Source organism: Colletotrichum costaricense, assembly GCF_030867565.1.
Source record: "Colletotrichum costaricense strain IMI 309622 chromosome Unknown Scaffold_7.1, whole genome shotgun sequence".
Taxonomy (NCBI): domain Eukaryota; kingdom Fungi; phylum Ascomycota; class Sordariomycetes; order Glomerellales; family Glomerellaceae; genus Colletotrichum; species Colletotrichum costaricense.
In genome coordinates this window covers 1,876,191-1,904,168 of record NW_026848236.1, presented here as the reverse complement: position 1 = coordinate 1,904,168, position 27,978 = coordinate 1,876,191, and the positions used below count along the sequence as shown (strand labels likewise).

General features: G+C 53.3%; 8 protein-coding genes across 8 annotated transcripts; 5 read left to right on the top strand and 3 right to left on the bottom strand.

Annotated features, from left to right (window-relative positions):
* Positions 1 to 142: 142 nt before the first annotated feature.
* Positions 143 to 1,556, top strand: CCOS01_07810 (TfdA family Taurine catabolism dioxygenase TauD; the record flags this gene model as incomplete). The annotated part of the gene is made up of 5 exons (XM_060455973.1): positions 143 to 386; positions 452 to 682; positions 750 to 817; positions 873 to 1,042; positions 1,112 to 1,556. The coding sequence occupies 5 exons, from the start codon at positions 143 to 145 to the stop codon at positions 1,554 to 1,556; spliced, it is 1,158 nt and encodes a 385-aa protein (XP_060313865.1).
* Positions 1,557 to 4,296: 2,740 nt separating this feature from the next.
* On the bottom strand, positions 4,297 to 4,389 carry CCOS01_07809 (uncharacterized protein; the record flags this gene model as incomplete). Its single annotated transcript, XM_060455972.1, has 1 exon — positions 4,297 to 4,389. One exon carries the CDS (start codon positions 4,387 to 4,389, stop codon positions 4,297 to 4,299), a length of 93 nt encoding a protein of 30 aa, XP_060313864.1.
* Positions 4,390 to 4,798: 409 nt separating this feature from the next.
* On the top strand, positions 4,799 to 8,328 carry CCOS01_07808 (histidine acid phosphatase; the record flags this gene model as incomplete). The annotated part of the gene is made up of 12 exons (XM_060455971.1): positions 4,799 to 4,922; positions 5,092 to 5,426; positions 5,698 to 6,455; positions 6,521 to 6,605; positions 6,697 to 6,859; positions 6,916 to 6,939; positions 7,005 to 7,072; positions 7,130 to 7,191; positions 7,244 to 7,389; positions 7,448 to 7,536; positions 7,592 to 7,708; positions 7,762 to 8,328. The coding sequence occupies 12 exons, from the start codon at positions 4,799 to 4,801 to the stop codon at positions 8,326 to 8,328; spliced, it is 2,538 nt and encodes an 845-aa protein (XP_060313863.1).
* A 1,573-nt stretch (positions 8,329 to 9,901) lies between these two features.
* On the bottom strand, positions 9,902 to 12,522 carry CCOS01_07807 (sulfate permease; the record flags this gene model as incomplete). Its single annotated transcript, XM_060455970.1, has 3 exons — positions 9,902 to 11,454; positions 11,507 to 12,047; positions 12,100 to 12,522. 3 exons carry the CDS (start codon positions 12,520 to 12,522, stop codon positions 9,902 to 9,904), a joined length of 2,517 nt encoding a protein of 838 aa, XP_060313862.1.
* A 1,629-nt stretch (positions 12,523 to 14,151) lies between these two features.
* On the bottom strand, positions 14,152 to 14,553 carry CCOS01_07806 (uncharacterized protein; the record flags this gene model as incomplete). The annotated part of the gene is made up of 1 exon (XM_060455969.1): positions 14,152 to 14,553. One exon carries the CDS (start codon positions 14,551 to 14,553, stop codon positions 14,152 to 14,154), a length of 402 nt encoding a protein of 133 aa, XP_060313861.1.
* Positions 14,554 to 15,534: 981 nt separating this feature from the next.
* CCOS01_07805 (TBC domain-containing protein) lies at positions 15,535 to 17,073 on the top strand (the record flags this gene model as incomplete). Its single annotated transcript, XM_060455968.1, has 3 exons — positions 15,535 to 16,032; positions 16,094 to 16,896; positions 16,950 to 17,073. 3 exons carry the CDS (start codon positions 15,535 to 15,537, stop codon positions 17,071 to 17,073), a joined length of 1,425 nt encoding a protein of 474 aa, XP_060313860.1.
* Positions 17,074 to 19,942: 2,869 nt separating this feature from the next.
* CCOS01_07804 (uncharacterized protein) lies at positions 19,943 to 20,559 on the top strand (the record flags this gene model as incomplete). The annotated part of the gene is made up of 3 exons (XM_060455967.1): positions 19,943 to 20,058; positions 20,119 to 20,251; positions 20,398 to 20,559. 3 exons carry the CDS (start codon positions 19,943 to 19,945, stop codon positions 20,557 to 20,559), a joined length of 411 nt encoding a protein of 136 aa, XP_060313859.1.
* A 3,276-nt stretch (positions 20,560 to 23,835) lies between these two features.
* On the top strand, positions 23,836 to 25,790 carry CCOS01_07803 (uncharacterized protein; the record flags this gene model as incomplete). The annotated part of the gene is made up of 2 exons (XM_060455966.1): positions 23,836 to 25,420; positions 25,483 to 25,790. The coding sequence occupies 2 exons, from the start codon at positions 23,836 to 23,838 to the stop codon at positions 25,788 to 25,790; spliced, it is 1,893 nt and encodes a 630-aa protein (XP_060313858.1).
* Positions 25,791 to 27,978: the final 2,188 nt, after the last annotated feature.

Below are 27,978 nucleotides of genomic sequence, written 5' to 3'. Positions count from 1 at the left end.
ACATCCCACGCCGCACGGCAGACAGTCAATATCAAACAAACGTTTCCAGGTTCGTTCCGAACATGCCCCCTGCCACTGCTTACTCATGTTTCGCCCATGGTCATCTTCTGACAAGTCTGATTTCAGTTCTCACATCAGCAAGATGGCGTCTAGTGCAGTTGGTCCGGTCGTGGGTGCTACCACAGCAGCCGCTGGCCATCACATTCACCACCTCGGCCGCAACGCCCCAGTCGCGGACGTTCCTGTCATCCCCACTGGCTTTCCCGAGACAGTGGTTAACGAATCAGCCTGGACCGGCCCGCAATTTACCAAACAGTCGCAGTACACTTACAGCCTCACTAATGCGGACCTTGACGAGCTCGCTGCCGCGCTCAAGCACTTCAAGAGTATGCTAAAGCCTGCCCACCTCATGCTACCATTGTCCGAAGGCTGACTTTTGGTGCCAATTTAGCTCTGGGCCTAGACGGCGATCTCGTCAGCCGGGACAACTTCCCTCTGCCGACCCTCGGTGCCACTTTGGATGGCATTGCCCGTGACATTCATCAAGGCAAGGGCTTCGCTGTAGTCCGCGGCATTGACCCCCAGCAGCACTCTGTCGAAGATCTTACGATCCTGTACCTTGGCGTTCAGGGATATGTTGCCAACCAACGTGCTCGCCAGGACAAGAAGGGAAATATGCTTGGTACGTTGACATTGTGCCGTTCTTCGTCTTTTGGACAGTCTTTGCTAACCATAATCGACAACAACAGTCCACATCGTTGCCGACAACACAAGCCAGGCTAAGGCGGATCACCATCGCCATTCTACTTCAGCCATTGTAAGCTTTACCACCATTGTCTTTCCTTGCAAACTACTGACAAGGCCATCCCTAGACCTTCCACAATGAGGAGTCCGGCGATATCATCAGCTGGTTGACCCGCAACACTGCTGCTGCCGGTGGCAAGTGCATCATTGCCTCTGCTCACACCGTCTACAATGTTCTTGCAGCCACTCGACCTGACATCATTCGCACCTTGTCCCGTTCTGACTGGCCCTTTGCCCTGTAAGTAAACAGTCCCAGCTGCCCACCAGTTCTCTGTTGTTTCCGAGCTGTAGCCTGACCAGACCTCAGTCCCAAGTTCCAGTGCCGTCCGATTCTCTTCCATCATGACGGAAAGATCATTATCAACTTTGGTCGCACTCCTTTGATGGGCAACTCAGCTCATCCCAGACCGGTACACTTTCCATCCTTGTCAGCTCGCCAGATTGAGGCTCTTGATGCTGTCGAAGCAATTGCGAAGGCTACTCAGATGGAGATCCAGACTCGTGCTGGCGATATTCACTTCATCAACAACTTGGCCATCCTCCACCGTCGCGAGGCCTTTGTCAACGGCCAAGGTGCTAGCGAGAAGCGTCACCTTGTACGCATGCGCGTGCGCAATGAGCAGCTCGGCTGGTCTATTCCCGATGCCCTCAAGCGCGAGTGGCATGATGCTTTCGACAAGCCTGCCGACCGCGTCTGGCACCTGGAGCCGATGCCTGACGCGTTCTTCCCCCTCAGAAAGTACCCCAACTGACTCTGCACATTCTGGTCTTTGATTTTCTTGCTAGGACGCCTAATGAAGAATCACCAAACAAAGGGAGAAAGAGGCGTCATGGTTGCATTATTTGGACTTGCATGTTTCGAACCCGAGAAACTGGGCTGGGCTTCTTCTTGCGTGGAGTCAATCACCGTATCTTCTTTTGTTCGAGTTTCCTTTCGCAACATCTCACTTTACCCCCCTTGCACCACAAAAGTTTATTGTCGTTTCCTCGTCGTTTACGGTCAGAAAAGCACGGAGTCCATTGGAGTTCACACAGTAGAACCCGGCTGGGAAAAGCATGTATACAATGGTTGGGATGTTGAACCCGGCGTTGTTATTGTATAACCTAATAAACCTTGACCGTCAAGACCTGCCCGGTATGCGAAGCTTGAAATGACTTCGGCAAGCCTGGTTCTAAGACATGTGGCACTGAAATCCCGGCACGTGTCCGGCTGTCAGTGACTTGGCTGAGGATAAGTAACGGCGGCCATTGGTCACACGACCGCGGAGCTGGGAAATCTATGCCCATGCAGTACCGGTCAAACAGCCAACCAATGGCTGAACATATTCCGAGACATCGGTGTACGCCTGTCAACGCGTCCAAAACGGAACCTCATTTCATACTTTCAGCTTCTCGGTCACAAAAGGCCTGGGTTCCTCCCTCGCGGATCTGACGGAGTTGCTCATCGCGAGCTGCGGCAGTTCACAGAGAGATAACATACCTGAGCCAAAGCAGACAATTATCTGCATCAGACTTCAGCATGGACTCCGGTCAGTGCTTTATTGTGAGATTGCCGCATTTGGTTTCTGTGAAGTTGGTATATCTTGCTTCATTACACTGACGATTGCGGAATCAGGAAAACTGCCCCGTTATGCATGGAAGAACGCCCGCTTGGTCTCTCTGCGGATCCAACATTGCTTCTTCGCCGCCTCTAATGTAGAAAGACGTGCATATGACGGTCCCGTATTCCCAGCCCCAAACGACAGCCCTCTCAGTCTCTAATGGACAACAACTCAGCTGCAAGGAGGAAAAGCAACGATGATGCGAACATACATCAATGTCTGGGATCCTCAACGGTGAGGCCATTGATCTCTGCTTTGCAAAGCAAGTATGGCGTCTTGACCGGCAGACCAGCTGACCGATATCTTAGACGGGCATGGAGTTCGCGATTTGCCATGGCCAGAAAGACCACTCGAGCATCCTGACCTCTAGGGGAGGCGACAGCCGCCTAGGAGGGCCGAGGCCTTTGTCGAGACATGCAAAGAGCCACTAAGCGCTTCTATTGACAGTGTGCCTTTGGTTTTTCCTGCATTTCTATTGCACTTCTCTTAGGGATCGGCAAGCAAACGAGCGCGTGGCTGCAGCTCGTGGCGGAACGGCAAGCAGCTTTTGACACCTGCAATACGCTGGTATCAGTGTGTATGGGCATGTACAATTTCATCGCCTGCATGGGAATGCCGGATCGCTGGCTACAATCTATGGCCCCGGGCTGGCGCCCAGGGCAGAAGCGGGAGCAAATCTACGGCGAGTTTGCGTTCGCACCCCTACAAGGGAAGGGAGGAGCGAAAAGAAAACGAGGTATGCATGAGAAGTGGGCAGTGAAAGAGGACGCCGCCATGCGGGAACTTTTGGAGTGTTTTCCAGAAATGCATCAGCTCCGTCTCAAGGACCCCTACGCCGGGATGTTTTCTTGCTTTTGCCAATGTCTTCAGTCCGGTCCTAGTCGCCTGGAGGACCTGGGGTTTTACGATGACGCTGACCACCTGGTGATCCTGGGCAGACACGTTGCTTGTCACCGACGAGCAGGATACGTGTTCCATGCAGACGAGACGAGGGTGAAGTATGAGGAGTATCCGCACGAAATTCAAGGGTGCATGTCAAGGAAATTTGACTTTTGCCGGTTGGTTTGCAACAGCCTTGCAGCCATAGCAAGCTTGACGTGATTACCTAATTGGAAATGGTGAGAAATCCGGCGGTGGTCCGAGGTCGGCATTACCGGCTTGTCCTTCGCTAGCAGGTCTTGAGATGGATGTGTGCAGCCAGCGCCCCCGCTTCTTGCGTTTGTACATTTTTTATTTTATTTTGATTTTGTTGCTTCTCTGCCATCCCAGGACTCGATGTTTTCTTTCTTTTTCCCATCAAACCATGGCGGCATAGCCTGTACACGACGGGGAGGTTGTCATCGGCTCCTAGCGTGGGCGATCGATCGGAGGGATAGAAACGGGGCCCATTTTGCAAGAAGAGGGACGCTAGGATGATCCACCTTTGGGAGGAGGAGGAGTCTGGTTCGGAACGCCTAGGAGAAGCGGCGGAGACATTGAAGACACGTACTGTGGAGCACAAGAGCTCCAGTAATAGTTTCTTCTTCTCAACAGCGCGCCAAGACGAGTACGAAGGAGTGGAAGAAGAAAGAAGTGACCATGAGTGACGAATGGGTTGTATGTAAGTGCGGGGGGTTGTCACAAAACCCTAGGCCTAGAATCGACTGGCTGACACCTGCGTGGAATCACTAATCAACTTGGATGAGTCCTGTTTGGGAAGACTATCGTTGAAAGAGCTGCAGGTTGCTACAAGCGCGGACATGAAGGCCCAAGTTAAGTGGACGCACGGTGACTGACGTTGAAAGGTTGGGACAAGGTGCAGTAGGGCTTCCCCGCGATGCTCGCTTCGCGACTTAGGTGTCAGAATCTGTGTAGCTAAAAGATGCGATGGTCGGGGAGCTGGAGCTGGAACTCAGCCGGGAGAAACATGGCCTTGAGGGAAAGAGTTGATTGGGGCGTGGGGGAAGGAGCGGACGATGGCCATGAAGAAGGAAAAAGCAAGCATGAGCGACGGGTGTTGCGATTGCTTGGTGATACTTGTACGGAGTATTAGTTGTGTGGATGGATGGATGGAGATTGCAGCCCGATTGACGTCGGTTCGTCAACGGCTGAAAGTGACCTGGGAATGCGTTGACAGTGATGGGCTACAGAGCTGGCCCGGGGATGCCTCCGCGCATTCGGCGGCAGCAGTTCATTTCAGTCCAGCCTAAGTCAAGGTAAGGGAAGGTAGGAATACCCGCGGACTCTCACGACTGAATTCTAGGGTACCTGAGAGTGCCATGGAAAGTGAAGTCGATGTGTACCTTATCGCGTGCTTAGGTAAGTAGGAATCATGTCAGATTGACATTCATCATTCAAGGCCCAAGAGCCATCACTCAGAGACGGGAGTCTTAGGGCACCTACCTTACCTAACTATGTACTTTGTAGCACAGGCCAAGGAGCCATCTGCCGGAGCAGCCAGACCAGGCCGTGTCATTGGCTGTTGGCTGTGCGTCGTCGGGACCGGATCCGCCTTCCCGGTTGAGCTAAGCCGCGAAGGTAAGCTGCCGATGGGGCCACGCATCGTCGAATGAGAAGGCGCCGCTCCCAACGACAGATGCCCCCTAATCGCGAGCCTCCCTACCTTGAGCTCCTCCTGGCCGCCTCAGACGACACCTCCCCATCGCGACGTTATCAAACCTTCTCTTACGGATACCTGACCTTACAGCAAAGAGGCATTGGATGGTCTTGCGCACACGACACACACCTGACCGCCCTTTGTTTGCTTCTTCGCTTTCGCCCGTCCTTCCCGCCCTTCCCGTTCTGCAGAGTTGCCTTTTCCTTCCCATCGCACTGACCATCCAGGTGGCCAATTGGGGAATCACGGACGTTGCTCCCGAGGCCTGGGGATCGACTGCCCGCCGCATGTGTGTCCAAGAAGATCCCTTCTTTCCTGCATCGGCACCCGTTATACCCTACTGCCGCACCTCACAATCGGTCCATCCAACCGCCTTCAGGCGCACACGTTTCACTCTGCATCGTGTCTCGCCTACGCCAACCTCGGTTTGCCCGCCTGATGGCCTGATAGTGCCGCTTTGAGAGCTGCATGTCCATTCTGGGCACCATCCACTTCAAGAAACAAGCGCTCCATACATGGGATTGTACCCCCGAGTGTGAAACGAATCCTGCTTTGACGTACTTTATTCTACTTTGCCTATTCCACGCCCCCCTCTTTTGCCTACCTACCTACCAGGCTACCTTGCCTGCATACGAGCTCTGCGTCCCGTTGGTGTCTCGGTGCAACCTCCGGCAGTTTGTGACTGGACATCGCTAGCTGCAGATTCCCAAGCCAAGGAGTGTCGTGCATCGCCTGCAAGAAAGCCTTCAGCGGACCGTCAACTCCGAAGGGGGTGACTTGTACCTCCTTTCAAGCGCCGGATCCCTCCCGCCACACTCTCCCTCTCTCATCGAGCACTGCGCAAATTTCAGTCCTCCACAGGGACTTCTTGCAGCAACTATGGCACCCCGCCAGGGTGGCTATCTCCGCGTTCCGGGACAGGAAGACGACTTTTCCCGGAAGCAGCCTCGTCGCAGCCGTTCCGGCTCCTCCGGCCGGAGGCAAAAAGCTCTGCCCAGCGAGAAGCCTCTCCCGGCCCTCCCGCCGCCGACGCCGACGTCCGGCGCCGCGTTTGTCGACATCGATCTACACGGTGACGGCTCTCACAACTCGCCCAGTAACCGTCGTCGCGCCACCATTGCTATCGCGCTCGCCCTGGCCTTTGTGGGATGTATGCTCGCATTTGTGGTCCTGGGCTTCGCCTGGGACAATGGCGGCGTGAGACGGGGCCCGAACGCATTGGACGGCTTGAAGAACCTCGACAAGTGCCCGTGTAGGCCGGACGATGACGTGCCACAGTACTTCAGGACGAGTCCGGAGTTGTGGGCGGGCCCGACGGCGACTGGCAAACCTGCCTTTATGGCGCAGACGAGAGTCATTCCGACGGGAACCTTTGTGCCGAATGCGCCGCTGCAGACGGATATCCCTATCGAAGGAATGGGAAGCAAGAATGAGAGCATTTTCAACATGATGGGGTAAGTTGCGTGCCATGTACACGGATAGAGGGGGAAAAGTGATTGCTCAACTCTCGGGCGTTTAGGTATCTTACCCCGTATCAACCGAGTCCTGGCTTTGGTGTTGAGGAATACGCGCTGCCAGAAGGAGCCGATATCGTTCAAGTTCAGGTAAGCCACATCAGAGCTAGCTAAGGCTGGACTTCAGTGGCTGCTTCTTAGGTCGCGATGGAAAATGCTTATTTTGACTAACCTGTGATAGATGCTCTCTCGCCACGGATCTAGATATCCCACCACAGGATCCAATGTAGCCGATTTTGGGCAGCGCGTCGCAAAGGCTGGCAAGAAATTGAACGCCAAGGGTGCTTTGAAGTTCTTGAATAACTGGAAGTATCAACTGGGACACGAGATATTGGTTCCAAAGGGTTCGTTTTACTGCTATCTTGTCTGTGTCCTAAATCGCTGACCTTATTATCCGCAGGGCGTCAAGAGCTGTTCGACTCTGGTGGGTGGCCTGATACTAAACAGTTCACGCAAAGGCTTGGAGCATCAAGACTAATGAGCGATTAGGCATTTTGCACTCGTACATGTATTCGTCGCTGTATAATCCGAACAGCAAGATCATTGTGCGAACAACTGTACGTCAGGAGTACTTACTACTAGCTTTTGAGGATTCGTGACTAACACGCTTGCAGACGCAAGACAGGATGCTGAAGTCTGCCGAGTATTGGCTGGCGGGTTTCTTCGGTCTCGAATGGTATAGTGCTCCACTTGACGCGTGTGAAGCTTACAGCTGACTTGGAAATCAGGACAAACAATGCCACCATCGAGGTCATCATTGAGCAAGACAGAGCGAACAACTCGCTCGCCGGCTACTTGAACTGCCCTAACGCTCGCAAGCAAAATGGAGGCGACGATGCTGCCAAGGTTTGGATCTCAAACTACCTCGCCAATGGTGAGCCTGCCTGCTGCTATTCTACGTAGTCGTACATGCCGCTGACAACTCTTTCCAGCTACTGCCCGGCTGAAAGATCTGGCGGAGGGATATGACTGGACCATCGATGATACCTATGCGGCTCAGACCATGTGTCCTTACGAGACGGTGAGAAATTCTGTCGGATAGGAGACTGTATTGCCTTTGACTGACCTTGAACCAGGTGGCATACGGCTTTAGCGTCTTCTGCGACTTGTTCACCTACGAGGAATGGGTCGGCTTCTCCTACTCCGTCGACCTCATGTTTGCCGGCAATAACGCGTTCCAGAACCCCACAGGTGTATGTAAAGATCTCATACTGCGCTGAATGACCCGATATTGACAAGGCTGCAGCGCGCTGTTGGTATCGGCTATCAACAAGAGGTCATTGCGCGCCTCCAGAACCATACTCTGGGCTACTCTGGGTCTCAGATCAACGTGACACTCGACAACAACACAGTCACGTTCCCGCTCAACCAAAGCCTCTACTTTGACTTCTCCCACGACACAAACATCGCCTCCATCCTAACGGCGTTTGGCCTGAAGCAATTCGCTCAACTCCTCCAGCCAACGCAGTACCCGGGCCCGCACAACTTCACCGTCTCCCACATCACGCCCTTTGGCGCCCGGCTCGACATTGAGGTCATTAAGACGCCCAAGCCGTTCAAGGCCGACCGTTCCGGGTACGAGAAGGACGGCGGGGAGACCAGGTACATTCACTTTGTCCTGAACCAGAGGACCGTGCCGCTGGGCTGGAGTTTCCCCGATTGCGATGTCACGAGATTAGACGGTTGGTGCGAGCTCGAGACGTTTTTGAACGTGCAGCAGGGCATGCCTGAGCTGGCGGCCTATGATAGAGCATGCCATGGAGACATTGAGACCGTTCCGTACGGGACCGTGTATGATGGTAGACCCTTGTGAGAGGGTAGGTGCTTGTGACGATAGTGTTGTTGGCTCACGGTTGTGTACATATCTCATACTCTTTTCGATCGAAGGTGAAATTACGCCTGTTTACTGTAGGGTCTGTAGGCGGTGTTTGAATAATCTATTTGGGTGACTTTTGCAAATTCCGTGCATTTCAGTATTTTCAGCGGTGGAAATCAACGCAGAGGCCCCCATAGACTCGCGCATAGTATCCTGGTGCCGAGAACATATCTTGAATGGTATCTTCAGGTTATCAAGATTACATCGTTGTTTGTACCCAAGGCTCTGTCTCTTCAGAGCAGATTACGGTGATGGGTTGACGGAGTCGTCGCAACATGTGAGGGGGATAAATCAATCTTGTAACCCTCGGCAGCTTTTACCCTCTCCGGTACTTGAAGGCATATTAACCGGCACCACTTTAGATCCGGTTTTTGAAATGGCCCCATTGACGGTCAACTACAGAACTGCGCACGGCTATGAGATCCGCGGATGCTCATGTCGTTCGTCCTCTGGGTAAAGACGAGCAAAACAGCTGTCTATGTCTCAATCCACATCCACACACCCATACCCTCGTATGCAGAACTGAGCACCTTTTCAATGAAAGACAAGAAACCAAAGCGCCTTTCTGATTTAAAACTACATTGTGGTGCTAGACGGAATAATGTTCATCGCGTCAGCCGTAATCACGATCCTGTCATCTCTGCCATCATCTATGCCCTACCCTCTTCAAACAACCACATACGACCATACCCATTGGAAAACTCGGGATCCCGTCCGCTCTCCCATAGATAAGCCAATGAGGGCCGGATTAGTAGTTGGGTCGGTGACGACCAGCGAATACCTGGTGTTGTATGTCTTTTGATTATTTTTGGTGTTTTGGTGGAGATGTGTTGGTGTAGGTGGGTTCTGGATGCGTGGTGTTGATGTGATGTTGGTTTTGAGGATTGGGGGAACGTCGGACGAGGGAGGACGAGAAAAAAGTTGTTGTAGGCTGTGGGGTCGTATTGTTTGATGAAATTGTGACGGAGAATGTATTCTTTTATGAGGATTGTGGTTTGGGACGTAAGGGCGGCGCCGGTTTAGCTTGAAGTGTGTAACTTCGTGATAGTGGCAATATAGGGGTTTTATCTGCCGATACCGGGGAACAAGATACATCCGAAGGAAGCATCCGAAGGAAATATCTTATTACTCTGCGAATTCAACGGGTCCTGAGACAGGATCAACTCAAAGAGAGATGTATATGCTAGTATCCTTTGCTGGAGGGTAATTACGTACAGATAAATTCCTCAAGGCTGAGCCTTTCTACGTACTTACATGCCTAGAACAAGATGAACAACAAATCACTTAAATGAGACTCGGATGGCTGGATCGTAGTATTTTCAATTCTTATAACATTAACTGCAAGACGCAAACTTGCTCTCCCCACAGGGTGATATATCGTCATCAACATCTTCTGTGTGCCTAATTTCGTTTCTTGCACCGACTTTTTCTTTCTTCAATAAAATTTCCCACCTAGGGTATCAAAAAATCGCTATACATCTGTTTCCATCCCTAAACGTTCACATTTCTCTCAATCACTAGAGGTGCTGGGACTCTTGGGGTCCTCTGCATCCTCTTCAACAATACCCCTGCCCTCGCTGTTGGCGATGGCGCTCTGCAGCGCGCTCGTTAGATCGACGTGGAACAGCGGCCTGTTGAGGCCGTGGACAACGACACCCTTCCTCCTAGGGCCGCCACCAACGTTGCCGGCGCCGGCGCCGCCCTTCCTCGAGCCCGACGAGACGGGGTCGATTTGGTCGTATGCGCCGTCCTTGCCCAAGGCCTCCTCGTCAATAGTCCTCGCGCCCCGCGCGTGCGTCGAGAGCTCCTTCTCGTTGGCCTCCTTCTCCGCAACCGCGGCCGCCGACTCGGAGCCGCCAATCTCGGCGACGCTGAAGATGGACTTCCACTGGTGCTGTGTGCCGTCGCTGCGGTCGACGGGGTAGCCGAAGCCGGCGGCGACGAGAGCACGCTTGGTCCACCGGTTGTTGATGCAGGCAATGTGCCAGTTCACCTTGTCGGGGGATGCGTAGCGGTCGAGCTGGTTGCGGACGTCAATGAGCTGCTGGATGGACGTCAGGTCGACGTGGTTGACGGAGCTGAAGTCAAGGATGATGGCCTTGAGCGTCGGTCTGTTCTCCTCCTCGTGCATCTGGGCCTGCGCCTTCTTGGCCTTGCGGGACGGGCCCGGGTCGTTCCAGGGGCGGTCGCCCAGTCTTCCGTACGACTGCATATTTGTGCGGCGCGTCCGGGCAAAGATGTAATCGGTGAGGTACTCGAGGGAGTGGCTGGCGTTCGGGTAGTTGAAGCCCTCGGAGAAGCGGTAGATGAAGATGCCGGGGTACGGCTCGTCCAAGGAGACCTCGGGGTTGGATCCGTCGCCGTGGTCGATGGGCAGGAAAACGTTACGGGCGGCGTTGTCGCTGGCGTTGAAGGTGCCGTACTCACCAATGACTTGTCGGTGGTCTTCGCCAATGACGTGGTCGCCAACGACGGAGTGAATCTTGACCTTTCCGAGGAAGCGTCCCTGGCTACGGAGAATGCGCCAGAGGAGCAGCACGGCAGAGATGCAGATTGTGGCGTAAATTCCGTTCTCAATGGAAGAGAAAATGGTGACAAAGACACCGACGAAGAAGATGACGACTTCAAGGGGCGAGACACGCCAGAATTGGTAAACAGTGTTGGGCGGCGTAATAAGATCGCCGACGGCATGGATAATGACTGCAGCTAGTGACGCGCTGGAGATGTAGAAGAACACAGCCGTGAGAGCGTAGATGGCGAGCAAGACAATAAGGCCAGTGATGACACCAGCGAAGGGAGTTCTGACGCCAGCCTTGGACTTGATAGCGGTACGACTGAACGAGCCCGTAGAGGGATACCCGCCAAGGAAAGGTGCGATGACGTTGGTAACACCAATAGCAACGAACTCTTGAGACGGGTTGATGGTGTAGTTGTTGACACGACCGAAAGATTTCGAGATGGCAACGTGCTCAATGACCAACACAATAACGCTGGCAGGCAGGAAAGGCAAGAAAGCGCTGATGAGGTCGGTGTCGACCTTCGGGGCGCCAGCATTCTGGAAACCTGTAACTTTGGTTAGATCACGGTATACTAGCCGAGTGAAAATTGCACTAACCTCTTGGAACTTCTCCCAAGATCTTGAACAGCGGGTTTGACCGTCTGTTCATGTTGACCAGCCAACTGATCATGGTGTAGAGAAGGATGACGAAGACAGTTCGTAAGGTCGAGAGGAAAAAGAAAAGCTTCGACTTCTGAGGATACTTCTTGGCCAGACTAGTGAAGATGAACCGCAAAAGGTAGAGCATGGTGAGGGCAGTCAGGCCCATGGCAGCATCCAGCTTTGTCTTGGGGAGGGCCTTGAGGGTGTTGATGAAGACCAGGTAGGTAGCCTCTCTTGTGTTGACACCCTTGATGCCCAACAATGTGACCAATTGGCCAACAGCGATGCTGATGGCAGAACCAGTCATGAAGGCTGACAGAGAGGTCAAAGAGATCAAGTCGACAATCCATCCCATTCGAATCAGGCCAATGAAGAGAATGATGGCGCCGGCAATGATAGCTAGAGCAGACGCAATCTGATGACCTTCGTATTGGGGAAAGTCCGCCTGGACATCGGTAATGAGGTTACCAACGACAGTGGACATAACAGCTACGGGCTATTAGTCAGTTAGTAGAGTATCAATGTGGTTTGGAAGAGGATTTACATACCCCGATGGTGATATCCTTGGATGTAGCGAAGAACCAGTAGATAATGACACCCATGAAGGATGAGTAGAGACCGAACTGAGGATCAAGCTTTGCGAGCAAAGCGTAAGCCATACCCTGGGGTACCACAACAGCACCAACAGTGACACCGGCGACCAAGTCACCAAGGAACCACTGCAGGTTATAGTGACCAATCCAGTTGAGGAAGGGGAAGAGAGAGCGGATGTATGCAAGGACTTCGTGGCCGTCTGGAAGAAGTTCGAGGAGCCACTCAGCCGTTGTTGGCTCCTCCTCAACGAATGTGTCCGAGGACTGGACAGAGAAGACAGACTCGCCGCGCAACATCTCTTCGTTTTCGGGCTTCTCGAGCTTGATGCCCAAGACCTTGGCCAGGCCATGGCCAATCTTGGTGCTTGTGCTCGACATGGTGGTTGATCGGACCGGAAACCGGCTGAGACTCTGAGGAATTACTTGTCGAGCTCTTGACTACAGAGACGAGTAGCACACAGGACCTCGCTCCTTTTTTTGGCGAAGATGTCCCAAGGCTATATAGGAGTCACCGGGGGTGGTCACCGTGCCACACTCCTGGGTCCACGGGGGTCGCCGTGGGATTTGGCGGTCGAGAAAGGGCAGCAGGAATGGGAACCGGGGTGCGAAGTGGGCAGAAGCTAATGGTGCAAACCGTGACTAGAACGCTTCCAGTCCTGGAGGCTCGACGGGGGTGGCGATTTGGGGCAGGAGGTGCGAAATTGTCGCTACTTGACAGCCCTTGCAAAGTTGCGCAATCGGTCAAAGGGGCATTAATTGGTCGAGACAACGATGGCCGACTCAACGATGAGCGAGAGAGTTCCCGACACAGGAAAAACGCCGTAATTTGGCGGCGTGCGAAAATGGCGACAGAAGCGCTTGTGGCTGACAAGAAGGGATGAGAGACAACAACCCTTCACACAATAGTGGCGACAAGATATCTGTATCGTGTGGCCTGAGTGGTCTGGAGCAACTGTTCGGGTTGTGCGACTGAAACAGAAGCTCTTCAAATCTTTCGGAAGCTCTTCGAAGCTCTTCAGAGACTCTCACAAGCTCTTCAAGTTAGGCTGAGGAAGGCAGGCAGACAAGCTTTTAATTGACTTCAGAAGCTTCGGTAGTGGAGTGCCAAGGGAGGCTCTTAAGGCATTCTTGCTTGACAAGACGATGGATCTCATGGGCCAAGAGATGTGGCACCGGGATGACGGCGGCAGCCAAGAAATGAGCGTTGCAGAAGAGCCGAGGAGAAGACGACGACGGTAAGAGAGACTCGAGAGAGAAGGAAAACTCTGACAGGGGGTGTATGAATCCCTCAATGGCGCGGATTTAATAGCAACAATTGTTGGTGTCAGCAGAAGCTCTTTGTGGTGGTAGTATCCGCACTCCTCCCGCGATGTCGAAACCGGGGCGATGTCGCCATCGAGTCTTTGCCATTCAAAGCTTAGTGGAGACAGGCAATGGGGGTCGGTACATGCTGCGAGCCCAATTATCTTATACCCACCAGACAAGGGACCTGCGCTCTCTTGCTTATTTGATATCGAATTGGTAATATCAGACGGGCTCGTCAGTACGATTTTCAATAAGCGCCATTGGATGAAGTACTCTATATGCACAATGCGGCGTATTCAGCTGTGATGAAGTGGAGGAACGGACCATGCTAAAGATGCGGTCTCGGAGGGAACTATTGCGTGGTTTCACTCGCTCTCTCAAGTCTCAACTTGGTTGACCACGCGGCATGTCAGAGATACAGGTGCACGAGGGGAAAGCTCGGGTTTCCTGTGGCCAGACTGCAGAAATTGGAGAATGCCAATGCTCATGTGTCGTCAGTCATGGAGCCGGGCGAAGCGCTGCCTTGTTGACCGACGTGATAAACTGGAGACGATGAAAAATCAGAGCAGAGTGTCGGGTGAGGGACAATGCCCAAATGCCAAAGTGTTCCCAGTTGTGCAACACACGTTTCCACGGGGAGGAGACGAGTATCCAAAGAACTACCGCATTTGGGACGGTACCTAGTGTGCTGACCAATGAGGTTCAGCTTCTGCAACTTGGCGATGGTGCAATAGTACCCTTGTTTGAGGTGATGAGAGAGTGGGGCAGATGGCTGCGGAGATGCTCAACCTGGTTGGACCCTTCTGAGACTTCTTCGCCTTGACTGGTTGCTTGTCTCGCAAAGTGTGGTGCGAAGCTTTTGAACGAGATGAGAAGCTGGGTTGGTCCTTGACAGATTCGGACCAGAATCTCAGGTGGCCATGATTGTCGGGACGTGTGATGCACTTCCTCGTGGTCACTGCACGTGCGAATCAGACCGTCGACAATGGCGGCAAACTGCGAGATGCTCAAGAGTCTGGAGAGAGACAGGGGATGCTCGGTCCCAGGCGAAAGACGATGGCAAGATGGATTCACGGAATGGGGTTCCGGGATAATCTGCTGCATTGTGTGGGCAGAATCCGTAGTCGCCTGGCCTTCCGGATACTAGAGACTGGAGACTGGAGTTGCCTATTGCTAAGAAGATCCGTAAAGCGGATGTGGTTACGGATGGCCAACGTCATGGGCCAGCTTGGACCAGCAGCTAAAGACGCACCCATGACGCCAAGCTTGCGACAACAGAAGGCTGACATAAGGAAGGACGTTCAGCTCGGATAATCGACGGGGAGATACTCCGAATGGGTTTAACGATTTTCCGCAACCGACTCGGGACATCTGCGCCGACGGTTCCGGAAGGGTCCCCGCCTGTGGGGGGTCGACCCGGACCTGCGCGCTGTGGCTCAAAGAGGAAGTTCAAGATCAAGTCAATAAGGTAGTCTTTCAGTTGCTTGCCCCGGTTTTCCAGGTACCAGCCTCGATGATCAATGTTCTCTCGCCTTCTTGACGGTTGTTTCGTTCAGAGATTGGAGTCATTGCTACGAATTTGCCCAATTTCGGAAAGTGGATTGCATGCCATACGGAGGTCTCACACTTTCGGCCGGCGAGGCTGGACTAGAACTCTTAGAATGAGCAGCATGAAACATATTCAACGCTGGAATCGTTGAGCTGCTGGTCGCCAGCGAGTTTGGTACGCGAAAAAACACGGGGCAATTGACCGACGCGAGTCCTCAACAGCCCCTCTCCCCCCGGGCAACAAGTCGCTTTGCCTTAGTCAGAAAACAAACTCCAAGCCGCCAACACCTGCAATGCTTGTCATCTACACCACCGAGTCTGCAATCACCAACCTCCTCCCCGTTCCGGGCCAAAAATAGCAGCCCACGAGGTGTTGGTCACCTCGCTACGCTTGTTGTCTTGCCCCTTTTTTCTCTTCTAGCGGTTCTTGATACCGTGCCCTGCCAATCTTTCAGGATACTCTTCCAATAACCCGTCGTATATTCCCATTGTCCCTCAATTAGTGAATGTAGCTTGTCCAATTCTTCAGTCGCAAAGATGCCGCCGAGTCCCCCAAGAGATCCTCTCGCCCATCCGGCGCACAACTTGTCGCAAGCCAAAACCACAGAATTGCTCCCACCACCGTCTCCGCGTACCCATCGCCTTCGCAAACTGCAATCCGCGCATAATCTTGGCTCCAAGGCTGCTCTTCAGCTTCAACCCCTTCATCAACCCTCTTTGATCTCGCAGCAACGCTTGACACAAATCACGCAACGAAATATCTCTCCTACGCGACGCGACCCGAGCTCTTCTTCCAACGTGGCGCGACACACTCGAGGACGATCCAATAGCGATGCGCCGGCGCCTGTTATCCATCATATAAATGCGCTGGCTACGGGCAAGCGCAGCATGATGGGCATCAGCCCCAAGTACGCGACTATGTCTCTCCAACAACTTATTAAAGAGGGTCCCCCCGAAGGAGAGACAATTGAGGCTTTAGGTATGGCTCGTCGCAAAATCTTGAGCGAGGGCATCAAGAGTGATAGCGACGGCATGGTAAACATTACCCTTCATGCCCGTCAAACATATACACCAATGCTGACTTATTGCCACGCAGTCAACCTTACGTATATACGTCTGGCTTATCCTGCTAGATACTCCCGTTCTCCCGACCGATGACTACTTGGGCCTAATTCACCGCGGAGCCTCCCCAGCCTACTCCAAGATTCGCAACGATACCTTTCGAACCCTTACGACTGATCCTTTGTTCAGGCGACGTGTGAGCGAGGCCAGCCTGATTCGCCTCCTCAACGCCGTGGCCTGGCGTCTACACGATGTGCGGGAGGAGCAGCGCAGGGAGCGGCCCAGCACTGGAAGAAGCTCCATATCGCAGGACAGCTCGACATCGACGTCGACAGCCACAGCGTACTCGCAAGATCCCGCTTTTTCGCCGGGTGCCAGAAACCGTGCCAGGGCCCTCACCTTGACCACAGAAGGCTCCGAATCCAGCCATGCTGCGGAGCCCGGAACATACGTGCAAGGAATGAACGTGCTGGCCGCGCCTTTTCTATACGCAGCAAGGAGCGAATCCGAGGCCTTCATCGCGTTCTACACACTCCTCACGCGCGAATGCCCCGGCTACATCCGCGGCGCTATGGACGGCGTACACAAGGGTCTGGCGCTGGTTGACAAGGTCCTTGCCACGGTCGACTCGAAGTTAAGCGGCTACTTGCACTCCAAAGGTCTCACGGCTGAGATCTACGCTTTCCCCTCGGTTCTGACGCTATGTGCCTGTACGCCTCCGCTTCCCGAAGTCCTCAGATTGTGGGACTTTCTCTTCGCCTACGGGCCCCATCTGAATATTCTCTGTATTGTAGCCCAGCTGATGGGCATGCGGGATCAGCTCATGAGCTCTCCGAGGTATGTTTTCCGCGTCCTCTAGACTTGAGTTGTACATGCTAACAATCTATCAGCCCTAATAAGCTGCTGCGTTCATTCCCTTCGCTGCAAGCCGATAAGGTAATTGAGCGTACGCTGTGGATCATAGAAAGAATCCCAGACGACACCTACGTGGCTATAGTTGCGCACGCCCACTGAATGCATGGATATTATGAATAATGGTAGACAAGAAGAGCACGAAGAACACCGCCTCACGGGAAGGTGGCGAGGACTCAACAAAAGGAAGGGGCGATGTCTGATGAATGTTTGAACGTTGAACGACGTGTACTTGTACGATGAGAAGACTTTTAATGACTTGACGATTGAAACAAAAACATGGGAAACGAGATGGGAACATCATGATAGAGCGCCATAGGGGGTGGTAAACGGTCAAGGATGGCATAGCTCCATGAGATATACGGGGGAAAGAACAGTACACTCGCATTGGGTTGGGAAATTAATTGAAACTTATCGTTATAATTCTTATCACTTGCCGTCTATCTTACTGTGAGACGAATATGTTGTCACCTAAATCTAGTACCCAGTCTTCCTCTGGTGCCCCTCCCTGTGGCGGGGAGCGATTCCGTGCTTGTAGAGAGAATATCAAGGTCTCTTGCCCATTTTGGTATCATCCACCTCGGTACACTTGAGTCCAAACCTGAGGTGCTGTTTGTTCTATACTCTCATGGCACGACCTCTCGATTAGGGCGAGTAGACTTGAGTTTGGGCTGAGAGAATCTAGCTGATAGAGCGGAGTGGAGTTGACAACCCAGTGTATGTGAGGGCTGGAGGGGGAGGGAGGCAGGGAGAGAGTGAGGGTAAAGGCCAGCTCGCAATGAAGTATGTCAGAAACGTCGACTCTGTGTAGATGACTTGATGTTGAGGCCTATCCACACGAAGTTGCAGCCCTCCCTCCCATTCTCAGCAGTCTGGTCAAGGAGGCACAGGTGGACTCGTCATCGGTATCGTGGCCGATATAGCATGGCAATAGAGCAAGTCAGCAATATCCTCCAGCACAACAAGTGGATTGTAAAGAATCTGCAAGTTGGCACCTTAAAACTCAACGAGCCTGGCATATGCCGATTGAAGTCCTTCGCCTGCTATGTGTCCATTTGCCTCCGCCTGTTCTTCGTCGAATCCGTAGACAGCAGTTACGGCAGTTGCTCAGTCTGTGTTTCACTGATAACTCCACTCAGTGGCGCGTCCAGACAAGCGCTCTATGCCTAACTTATTGATGTGAGTCTGGTCCAAGTTGTAGGAAGATAATGCTTTGCACAACTGCTTGAAAGCTCAAACGTTGTTTAGGCAGATGTTAATTGCCAACCATCAGAGTACACAAGCAAAAGAGAGTATTCTGTGAACAAGTATGGTAAGGGATTGTAAGACATCGAAGTTCTCGTACTTACTCGTGATGACACTGTTGAGGGCACAAAATACTTCTCACATATGACCGTCACGGCGGAACAGGTCTTATGAACCTTGTGTGGAACTATGACCTTGGAAAATGTACTGATTTCCAGGAAAAGTTTCTAGAGTCCTCTTATTTTCACAACAACGCAACAAAGCGAAGACCCCATCGACAAAGTTAGCCCATCATTTGGCAAGATATCTGACTGAAATAACTGATAGATGCACCACTTGGGGCAGCCTATCAAGGACTTTCAGCAACTGGCAAATCATACTCAAGTCTTTCTCAAGCGCTATACTGTCAAGTTACCCTGGCCTGGCAATAGGGCTTCCACATTCGACTCGAAACGAAAGCCTGAAGTCGAGGTAGCCTTGTAGAATTTGCAGAGTAGTATATTTAAAATAGTAAAGTAATTCCCGTGGACTGAGTACACTTGCTCAGGGCTCAAATACCAGGATTTTTAAAATCACTACTTTAACCAAGGGCATCTATGTTGACAAATGTTTCCGTTCAACTACTTGAGCACACGTCAAGTTAAAATTGTCACTTTTGTCGAACATGACTTCGGCGGCCAACTCAGACATTGTGACTACGCAAGCCACGTACGCACGTCATTTACCCAGAAAGCCTTCCTAGCTTACCAGAGATAACATCTCGCCATGTTCCAAGTCCGCCGCGACTGGGTTCTGCTCTTGTCCAGAATTCATACAGATGTTGATGCTAGGCTGCGATCCCTTCCGGAACCTGAGAGGCACACAGGGCTTCCATGAATGTATTGAAGAGGCTTCAGTGCCGTTGAGGCTACTTTGCACACCTTCTTCGTCATCTTCTCGCGAAACGTGCAATAAAGGTGATGGGACGGGCACTCCCAGCAGAAGTGTAAGAGCCTAAGCACTTCTTCCAACGAGGCAGCTCCAGAAGGGAGTGCAGGCCGATGCTCACTTCTCCCTTATGCGTAGACTCACAATCAGAGGTAGGAACTCACTCGACATGAGCAATAGCTTGAGATCCAGGCAAGTCAAGTCTCACCAACCTAGGTGGGTGGCAATTGAGTCGGCTACAATACGAACTTAGGTTGTAACTTACCTTGAGCGGCTCTCTTATCCGCCACTGCTACCCTAGAGGTATTTCCACCTTCTTTACCAGGATGCAAGTCCGCACACCAGGTGTTCTTTTCAGCCTACCTAGCTGTCTCAACCCAAGATTTAGAGTAGACTCTGCGCTTCAGCAAAGTGCGGCGACTCTATGACGGGCATCCTCAGAGACAGGGACACAGCCAGAAATTACAACAGAATGAAGCGATGAATAACAGGCAGAGGAATTAGACAATTCTCAAAATCACAAAGCCATTTCACAACCTTGCGACCTGCCGAGACACATTGCTGAACCGCTAAGGCCTCAGCCAGCCTCACCGCAGAAAGTGCGGAATCGGGACTAGTCTATCTTGAAGTCAGGCGACTGGATTCGCTCAGCAGGGCATTCAACTGCCGTCATTGGATTGCCAAAGGTATCCAGTCATCCTGTCGTTGGCCAGGTCGCGCGGCTCTTGTTCGTGACAGGAACAACTCCGTGAAAGATGACGTAGTCAGCTTTTGAATAGGCTGCTTTCCCCATGTAAGCATGAAATGTGGCGAGGCTGGAGTACCTCAGCTGAAGAGTGCGGGCTGCGACCATGATCAACCCGAGAGTGTCAGCGATGTGGCAAGCTGGCACGGCAGGCAAGTCAAGGCAATGGCGTTCGCGATGATGATTGCCTAGCAGTCTAACTCGTGGCATCTTGATCGAAACTGGCACAGCGGTTGGCGCACCGAGGTGCGCATCATCACGGATGCTGTTGTCCCCGCAACAGGGTGCCCCGCGCCATCGAGCCAGGCGATTGATGACGATGAGCATGGTAAAGAGCCAGGCCCTGTACTCGGAAGGGCTCAGGTGAGTGGTGCTGTCCCGTCAAGGTCCTGAGCAGCGAGGGATCAGCGGCGCAAAGTGACAGCGGCCAATGGGTGTTGACAGGCAGGGACGAAATGAGCTCTGGCTAGGCCGTGGCTCAGCTGACGCAGCGTCTCGGGGGCCATCAGTCAGCGGAGAGCTCACGCTCATCACACCAGAGGCTGAGGAAGATTGAAGAAGGGCGAATAGCAGCGGAAAATGACGAATTAGAGTCGCAAGAGGCTTGCGTAAAACCACGGCGGCTTCTCTCTTCCCACGACGTGCTGGTGTGGGATTTGCTGCTTGCCTAACACATCGCGGGGCCTGGACGTCGTCGTCATAAGGAACACGATCCAACAAGAGAGCGAGAAGGGGCATTTACCGCGTGGTAATGTAGGGTTTGGCGGCGAAGGTGAGGGATAGATTAGGCCAATGATCTCATGGTTCGACAGTGAGTGATCGCGGGATCGAAGGTGCGGAACGTTGGATGCGACTTTGGTTGCCGTAGGAAATGCTCCGCGGCATCGTTGGTCATGTCTGCTTTGTCGATTTTGTGTCTGTTTGGATGGTTCAGCCACATTTGGGTAGCATCGCCTGTATGAAGTGCCACCCAAATGATTCCCAGTTCAGGTGCCTCGCGAGCTTCAGGGGTTACAAAATAGGCACTAGTATGGGGAGCTAGAGAATCGATGGCCGAATAGGGACGGACCTGGCTCCGAGGTGATTCGTCACGGGTTAATAGCTGACCAAAGCTGAAGTATGTAATACCCAAGGCGTCGCCGTTGGTGGTTTGCGACGGAGTCGTCTCTATCCCTTCATTGGCCGATGACTGACTCGCTCCTTGCCTACCTGTCCGTATGTTTGTTGTTTTGCCTGGGCAGAAAGTTGGCAACCAAGGCCGCGGGATTCCGGTTCCTGAGCAGAGGTGATTATCGAGATCGTTCCATGATCTCTGTACCGCCGAAGGAATAGCCGGCGATGGTACAAAGGAGAACGCCGCCTTTTCCGCCGTATCCCTTAGAACTTGTAAGCGAAACCTGTGCGGTGGATGCTAGTCGTCCACCAAAGAAGCCTCAGCCTCAGTCCAGGCGGCCTCGGGACTGGACAAGGCAAGCAGAGCAAGGCACTGGGTCACAGCCAGGCGAGGCTCCGGTGGGTTGGAAGAAGATAGGCATCATGGCGGGTGCCTGGCAACGATGTGTTGATTGAAGTGCATGCACTCTCCCGTCCACCCGTCGGCGGTCCGCCTGGTGCCATGCCCTCTCCGTTGGTTCTCTGCAGCGCGTTGAGGGGCGACCGACCACATTGCGGCTCAACAATTGAAAAACGAGTGATGCTAAGAGCAAATCGGCAGAAACGATCGATCCCGTTATCATTAGCTTCATGCTTGAGGGAGTCGATCCCAAACCCTGAGGTGAGGGAATGTTCAGGTACAATCAAGGTACTCCCGGCCAGGTGTGCGGAGTTTGCGCGTGTAGTGTAGCAAGCGTGATGCGAGGCGTTTGTAATTGGAGAGCTCTCGGTCAGGTAAGGTAGGCACAGGTAGGTTCCTCGGCAGGTATTCAGCCACGGGCACTCTTACTGTCTGCGGAACCGCGTAGCAGTCTCCCAGTATGCCTGCTGCGGGGGAAAAGAAGAGAGAGGGGCGATGCGCGTGGAGGAACCAAGTGAAGGGCACCTGGAGACTGCAGCCGTAAGCAGGGCGAGCGACAATAGTGGAACGAGAGAAACAAGTATCGGTGACTTGGCCTGTCGGTAGTGCGGTTGCAAAGCCACGTCGGTTTACGAGGTGAAAATTGGAACCGGGACCTGATGTTCCCTGGCCGAGAACCTATGAGAAGCCACTGAGTGGGTTTGAGTGGAGACGGAGATGATCTTTTTAGCCACTCGCGTGTGTCCCAGACTTCCAGCAAAGGGCACTGGGAGGCTGGGGCATGGATGGGATGGGGCTCTTGATTTTCCTGCACAGCCACCGCGGGGGCTGAAAGGCCCTTGCTTTCGGGCTCCATTCTCTCAGGTTTCCTTCCCTTCCATTTCTCTCCCTCTCCCTCGTCATCCAGCCTGGTCCCCGGAACCCGACTCCGTCGCATTCACAATTCCAATACCTTACTCTGTACACTACCTTATGGACCGACGACCATTCAGCGTGGAACCTCGTTCTTCGGCATGTCACACTTGTTATGACGACTAGAGCTGGGAGCAAGAGTGAGGCATGTTTTTATTTTCCTTGACCCGATATTGATTCCATCACTCCGTAGTGTGGCGCTCAATAAGCCGCAAGTATCGAGATAGTTCAAATATGTGTTCACAGGGCGTGGCGTAATTCAGAGAATGCCAAGACGGAGTTAGGGAGGGGACGAGTGAGAAACAGTGTGTGTATGTGCGCGCGCATGGGTGTGGCTTGAGATGTGTGTCCGCCGCCTGAGAGAAGTTGAGGTGGATGGGCAATGTATCGAGTACACCGTTCCTCGATATTCAGCTACAAAGTATTCCATACTTTGGTCAACTCCGACGGGTACCATGACGGTGGTACGGGGAGGTAGGTACCCATCGCCATGCCACGTAAAGATATCCGGGGGGAGGCACACGCGAGATACCTAGGAAAAGGGAAGGGACTTGGTTGTTGGGCTTCTGGGATAACGGCGTGACTGCCTTCCCCAAACTCAGGTAAGTAGTTAGATGCAAGCAGCAGCATTGGCGACAACAACTGCAGCAGTCGGGATGGATCATGTTCACAGTTCCAGTTCCCTCCTCCCGTCGTCCTGTCAGTTGTCCTCCAACACTGCCGCGCTGCCGCAACCGAGAACGAACCGCCTTTCCGTGCGCCTGCGGGCAGCGAGCGGCCTGCCTGACCTTCCATGTCCTGGTTGGTCACCTTAGGCAGGAGGAGAGAGGCATGTAAGTAGGTAGGTACCTACCTACCTCGTCTCACGAAAGCTTACCTAAGCTCGGCAGGCAGGCAGATACGGAGTACGGATACCTCTGTCGTTCCTCACCTCAGGTGGTAAGGAAGGAAAGTAGCGTGTGCGGCCGCCCCAGTGTGTGTCCGTACCTCCCGCACCCGCCGCCCGCCGTCTGTTGTGGCAGAAACCGCAAGCCCCAACTCGCCCTCATTCGCAGACGCCGTCACACCTCTCTCACTCAACTTTCTGACCATTTGCCTTACTCTATCTTGCTGCACCCGCCCTCCACCCTTCCCTTTTCCTCCAGCTTCTGCCACACTTGGAATTCAGTTCTCTTTTCCCTCTTCTTCAACATCGCTGCCGCCAGCCAGATTTCCACCCCGCCACTGGTTTTGCGCGCGTAACAAATTCAATTTCCAACGAATTACTCGCCATCGAGACCGGCTTGCGTTAGCCATTATTCAATCCCGCCCAAATCGGTTCCGCCACATTCAACCGCGACTCGTCCGCTCGTCCCGTCAAATTCGGGGTCGTCCACGAACAAGAACCGCCACGTGTGGCTGAACGATTCGAAGCTCCCATGACTTGTCGTTGACCATCAACAACCTCGACGACGCGGTCGCATCGGAGCTTTCTTTTCCAATTCAAACCCTCCAATTAATCGCTTGATGCTTTCGCCCGCTCATGGCCTCGGATAACGGTCCCATTGCGACCGAAGCCCCCCTCCTGGCAGCGACGACGCCGGTCGCATCAGACACTTTTGCGTTTGGGGGAGATCCTGCTCGCACCAAATCGCTCAAGAGGGCGCGCGAGTCTACTCCTACTTCGCCCACGTCTGTTGTCGACCCTATCGTCGAAGGCGCCGTTCCTCCTATCCCTCCCTCTATCGACTATCCCTCCCCCACGAAGTCCGCTCGTTTCGGCTTGGCATCGTCAAGACGCTCACCGACACCATTGACAGCCGCCGCGGCGCTCGAAGCTCTCGAAGAGGAACGCAAACGCGAACAGCGCCTAAACCCACCCGCCTCAAGCGACAACCCAGGCCACTCGGTGCTTTCCGTACTGGCCGGTAGTGTTGCCGCCATGAGTCGACCCGATGAAGCACCCCAAGCTCCAACGGCTGCCATGGAGGTCACCACCAAGGCGCCCGAACCGGTGTCAATCCCCCAAGTTAGCAATGCGCCCGCAGAACCTGCCGAGATCAGCCCACAAAGCGCAGTGAGCGCAGCTAGTATTGCAGGCGCTTTAGTGACGGCCAGTCCAGGCCCAATGGAAGTTGATCCCAAGTTGAGCGAACAATCTCAACAGCCACAGCATCAGCCTCAGCCGCCGCACCCGGCCCCGGTTCACGATGAGAAGAATACGCCCGGATCACTTTCATATCCGGGTTCGCTCCAAGCCGCCGCCATGATGCCCGCTCCACCGGCGCGCGGCATGAGCTTTCCCATGCCGTCGCCCGGCCACGATTCTCCGACTCAATCCGGCAAGAAGCACAAGTGCCCGTTTTGCGAGACGGAGTTTACGCGTCACCACAACCTCAAGAGCCATCTGCTCACTCACAGCCAGGAAAAGCCGTACATATGTCAGGAGTGTAACATGCGCTTCCGACGCCTCCACGATTTGAAGCGTCATAGCAAATTGCACACCGGCGAGAAACCCCACATATGTCCGAAGTGCGATCGGAAGTTTGCCCGGGGCGACGCACTCGCTCGGCACAGCAAGGGTGCGGGTGGTTGTGCGGGCCGCCGCTCCAGTATGGGCAGTTTCGACCAGACCGATGACTTGGACGGGCCGAGTATGCATGATGGCGATGATTCAATGGCCGGCATAGTGTATGCCAACGAAGAAGACTTAACGGAAGAGGAGAGGCGCCTGAGCCTGCCAAGCATCAAGGCACAGCATATCGCAGGTGGACCGGGTAGCATCGATGGATATAGCGCTCATTCGCGTACATACCCACCAGCAGGTCCACGACCCGGGACCGGCGGGCTCTATCCGCCCAATGTTGACCGTGGTACAGCAAGTTCGACCACGTCCCCAAGCATGCCTAACAGCATTGCTGGTGCTCACACGCCGAATACGAGCGTGTCTTCTGTGCCCGTAAGTGGCGCTTCTGTCTACTCACAAAGTGGCATGACGGAGAGCCCGAAGCCATTGAGCCCCGGGCATGATACAAACAACATTGCGAGACAACGATCGCCAAGTCTGACGCAACAGTTCCAGCAGCACCAATATGGCCGCAGGCCTTCTGACAGGAACACTTCACCAGGTGAGTTGTGCCTTTTGAGATTTGCGCCTGTAATTTGATCACACGCTGATACTATTCTCCAGCCTTCGTTGCTCCGGCATCACAGGCCGGCGCGGCTCCGGCAGGAGCCGCCCATGCTCGTGGTTCCAGCGGAACGCAGCCAGGAAGTGGGGCTGAGAATGGCGGCAACATGTTCGCCACGGACCCGGGTGTCTGGGCGTACATCCAGAGCCTCGAAGACAAGGTAAAACAGCTGTCGGATAAGGTCACGGCTTTTGAAAAGGCAGAGAGCGCGAAGCAGGCGCAGATTGGACTTCTCACGAGCGAAGTCACGGGTCTCAAGAAACAGCTGGAGGCCCGTGGTGATGAAGCGACGGAAGTCAAAGTATAATGCAGCACACGCAGGTACAAACGACGGCATGTTCTTCAGCCGTCGGCGCAACCTATCACCTATGTAACAACGACGAAATGTTTCTGGTGGGGAGCGGGCAAGAGGATACCTCATGCAGCGGCAGCAGGAGGACAAATTGGCGTTTTTCACTCATTGTCGGCGTCTTGATTTCTCATCTCTCGTTTATCACACCCATGTTTCTGCCTCTCTGACCCATCAGTTAGCAGGACGACCCGTTTCGTCCCGGGGGAAGGCGTTTTATTCAGGGCACTGGTAGATGTGCACGGTGGACCTCGATATGAAAAAAAGTTTTGAGTTGGTCCGTCGTTGGACCATGGGACCAGTCTATGGCCATGTCCCAGGATTTTCCGCGACGGATTTTTCCTTCTTCATTCTGGTAGTTTTTCACACTGAGGATCCTGATATCGGCTTTTCCCTCTCATGTATTATAGCGGTCGTTGCAGAAAGTCTAGCCTCGAGGCTCTAGGTCTTCCTTGAGGAGACAGAATATCGGAATTTCAATGCCTTTTAGACATCAGGGCCATCGAATCTTTGAATTCTATTTCATTTCACCCTTGGTTGCCGTTTCTGGTCACGGTGCTCAACTTGCTCTGTCCCAGACAAACGACAATAATCAATCTCGATCCCTCCTCAGACTGTAGCATCACCTGCTATGCGACAAGTCGTTGCAACTTGCAAGGGCCTACATGCAAGGGATACTCGACTCACGATGGGGTTTCAACGTGACACGGAAGACAACCTGGGTGGACACACACATTGCCGCTTCCCTCTTTGGCTCAGATATATGCAGGTATGTAGGTTACTCATGAGATGAGAGGTGATGATAATTCATGCCAAGAAGCCGAATCGAGCCAAGCGAAAGGCACAGAAAGAGCCGTGTGCCTCGCTGCGAATGTAAGTGAAGGGGAACTTGTAAGCTCCAAGTCGAGAGAGGGAGGGATGCAGAGTTTTGTTGCTCTTTGACCATCTTGAAAACAGCGCGCAAAGCCTTCTCGCCAAGCATACCGCAGAGACACTATTAGAAAAAAAGGAAGATACAAACGGATACCCAAGGGATATCCATCAGCTGTGAAGGGGTGGGAAAGGGAGAGGGGAAAAGAGACAACCGCTTCCCTCCCCCGCCCTGGATCGTGATAATCAAAAGAAGTGTAGAGCCTAACCCCTCTTCTTGAGCATCCTAAGAGTGGAAGAGGTTGCATACGACCAGGCATGGGTTCTTGTTCAAACAATCCCGTCGACACGGTACGCACTTGCGCTGGGCTTAACGGTTGCGCCATGGCGGTAGCCATTTCTGCACAATCAACATCCAACGCCGGCTTGCTGCCGCCGCCGACCAAGTGTTGCCGGTAGTCGCTGGAATGCTCGCCCCTCCATAACAAAATTTGTCAACAATGGCCCAGCTGGTGGTCAAATAGTGAGACAAGAAAAGTAGCCTGTTCGGGACGCTTTGGTGACCGACCGACCATCTACGCTATGCCCACGTCGTGTTTGCTATGCAACACGAGTCGTGTTGCGCCTGGATCGCAGTCGAGCTTGCCAGACGGAAGGGGCGCAAAAGCTTGCATCAGGAAGAAACGAGACGACAGCGATATGCGATTGATGGTGCCGTGCCTCGACAGCTCCCGTCAATCAAGAGGTATAACTTCAACGAAAAGATAAGTTGATTAATTCAAGTGCCGCCATTAGCCATTCCTGTGCCTGACAATCAATCGTCCCCCCTGTTTCTGACCAATGTCTCTGGTCAAAACAACGGCGGTCCCGTCCCGTGAGGCTCTAGAAGCCGTGAGGGCGTGGGCCAGAGCTAAGAGCAGCACTTAACCGTGGGATTGATAACCAAACCAACGTCAAGTCTGGAATGCATCGTCAGATAGCGTGTTTTTGTAACACATGTGCAAATCAGGCGTATGAGTCTCGTGGGTGAGTTGGCGTTGTTTTGATCAAAGTCGCGTCGTTCTGCTGGCATGGAACGTACGCCCGCCAGGAATCTCTCGTTCTGGAAGCAGGCGCCATGACAGATTTCTTTGATGTTGCGGACGAGGGCCTCGGTGATGTTCAAAATCACGAATTCCACAGTACGAGGTTTGGTGGGTGTAATTTTCCAGTGACGCGAGTTCGACCACCAATTGGGTGACTTTCACTTGAGTATATCGTACTATTCCGGCGTGAA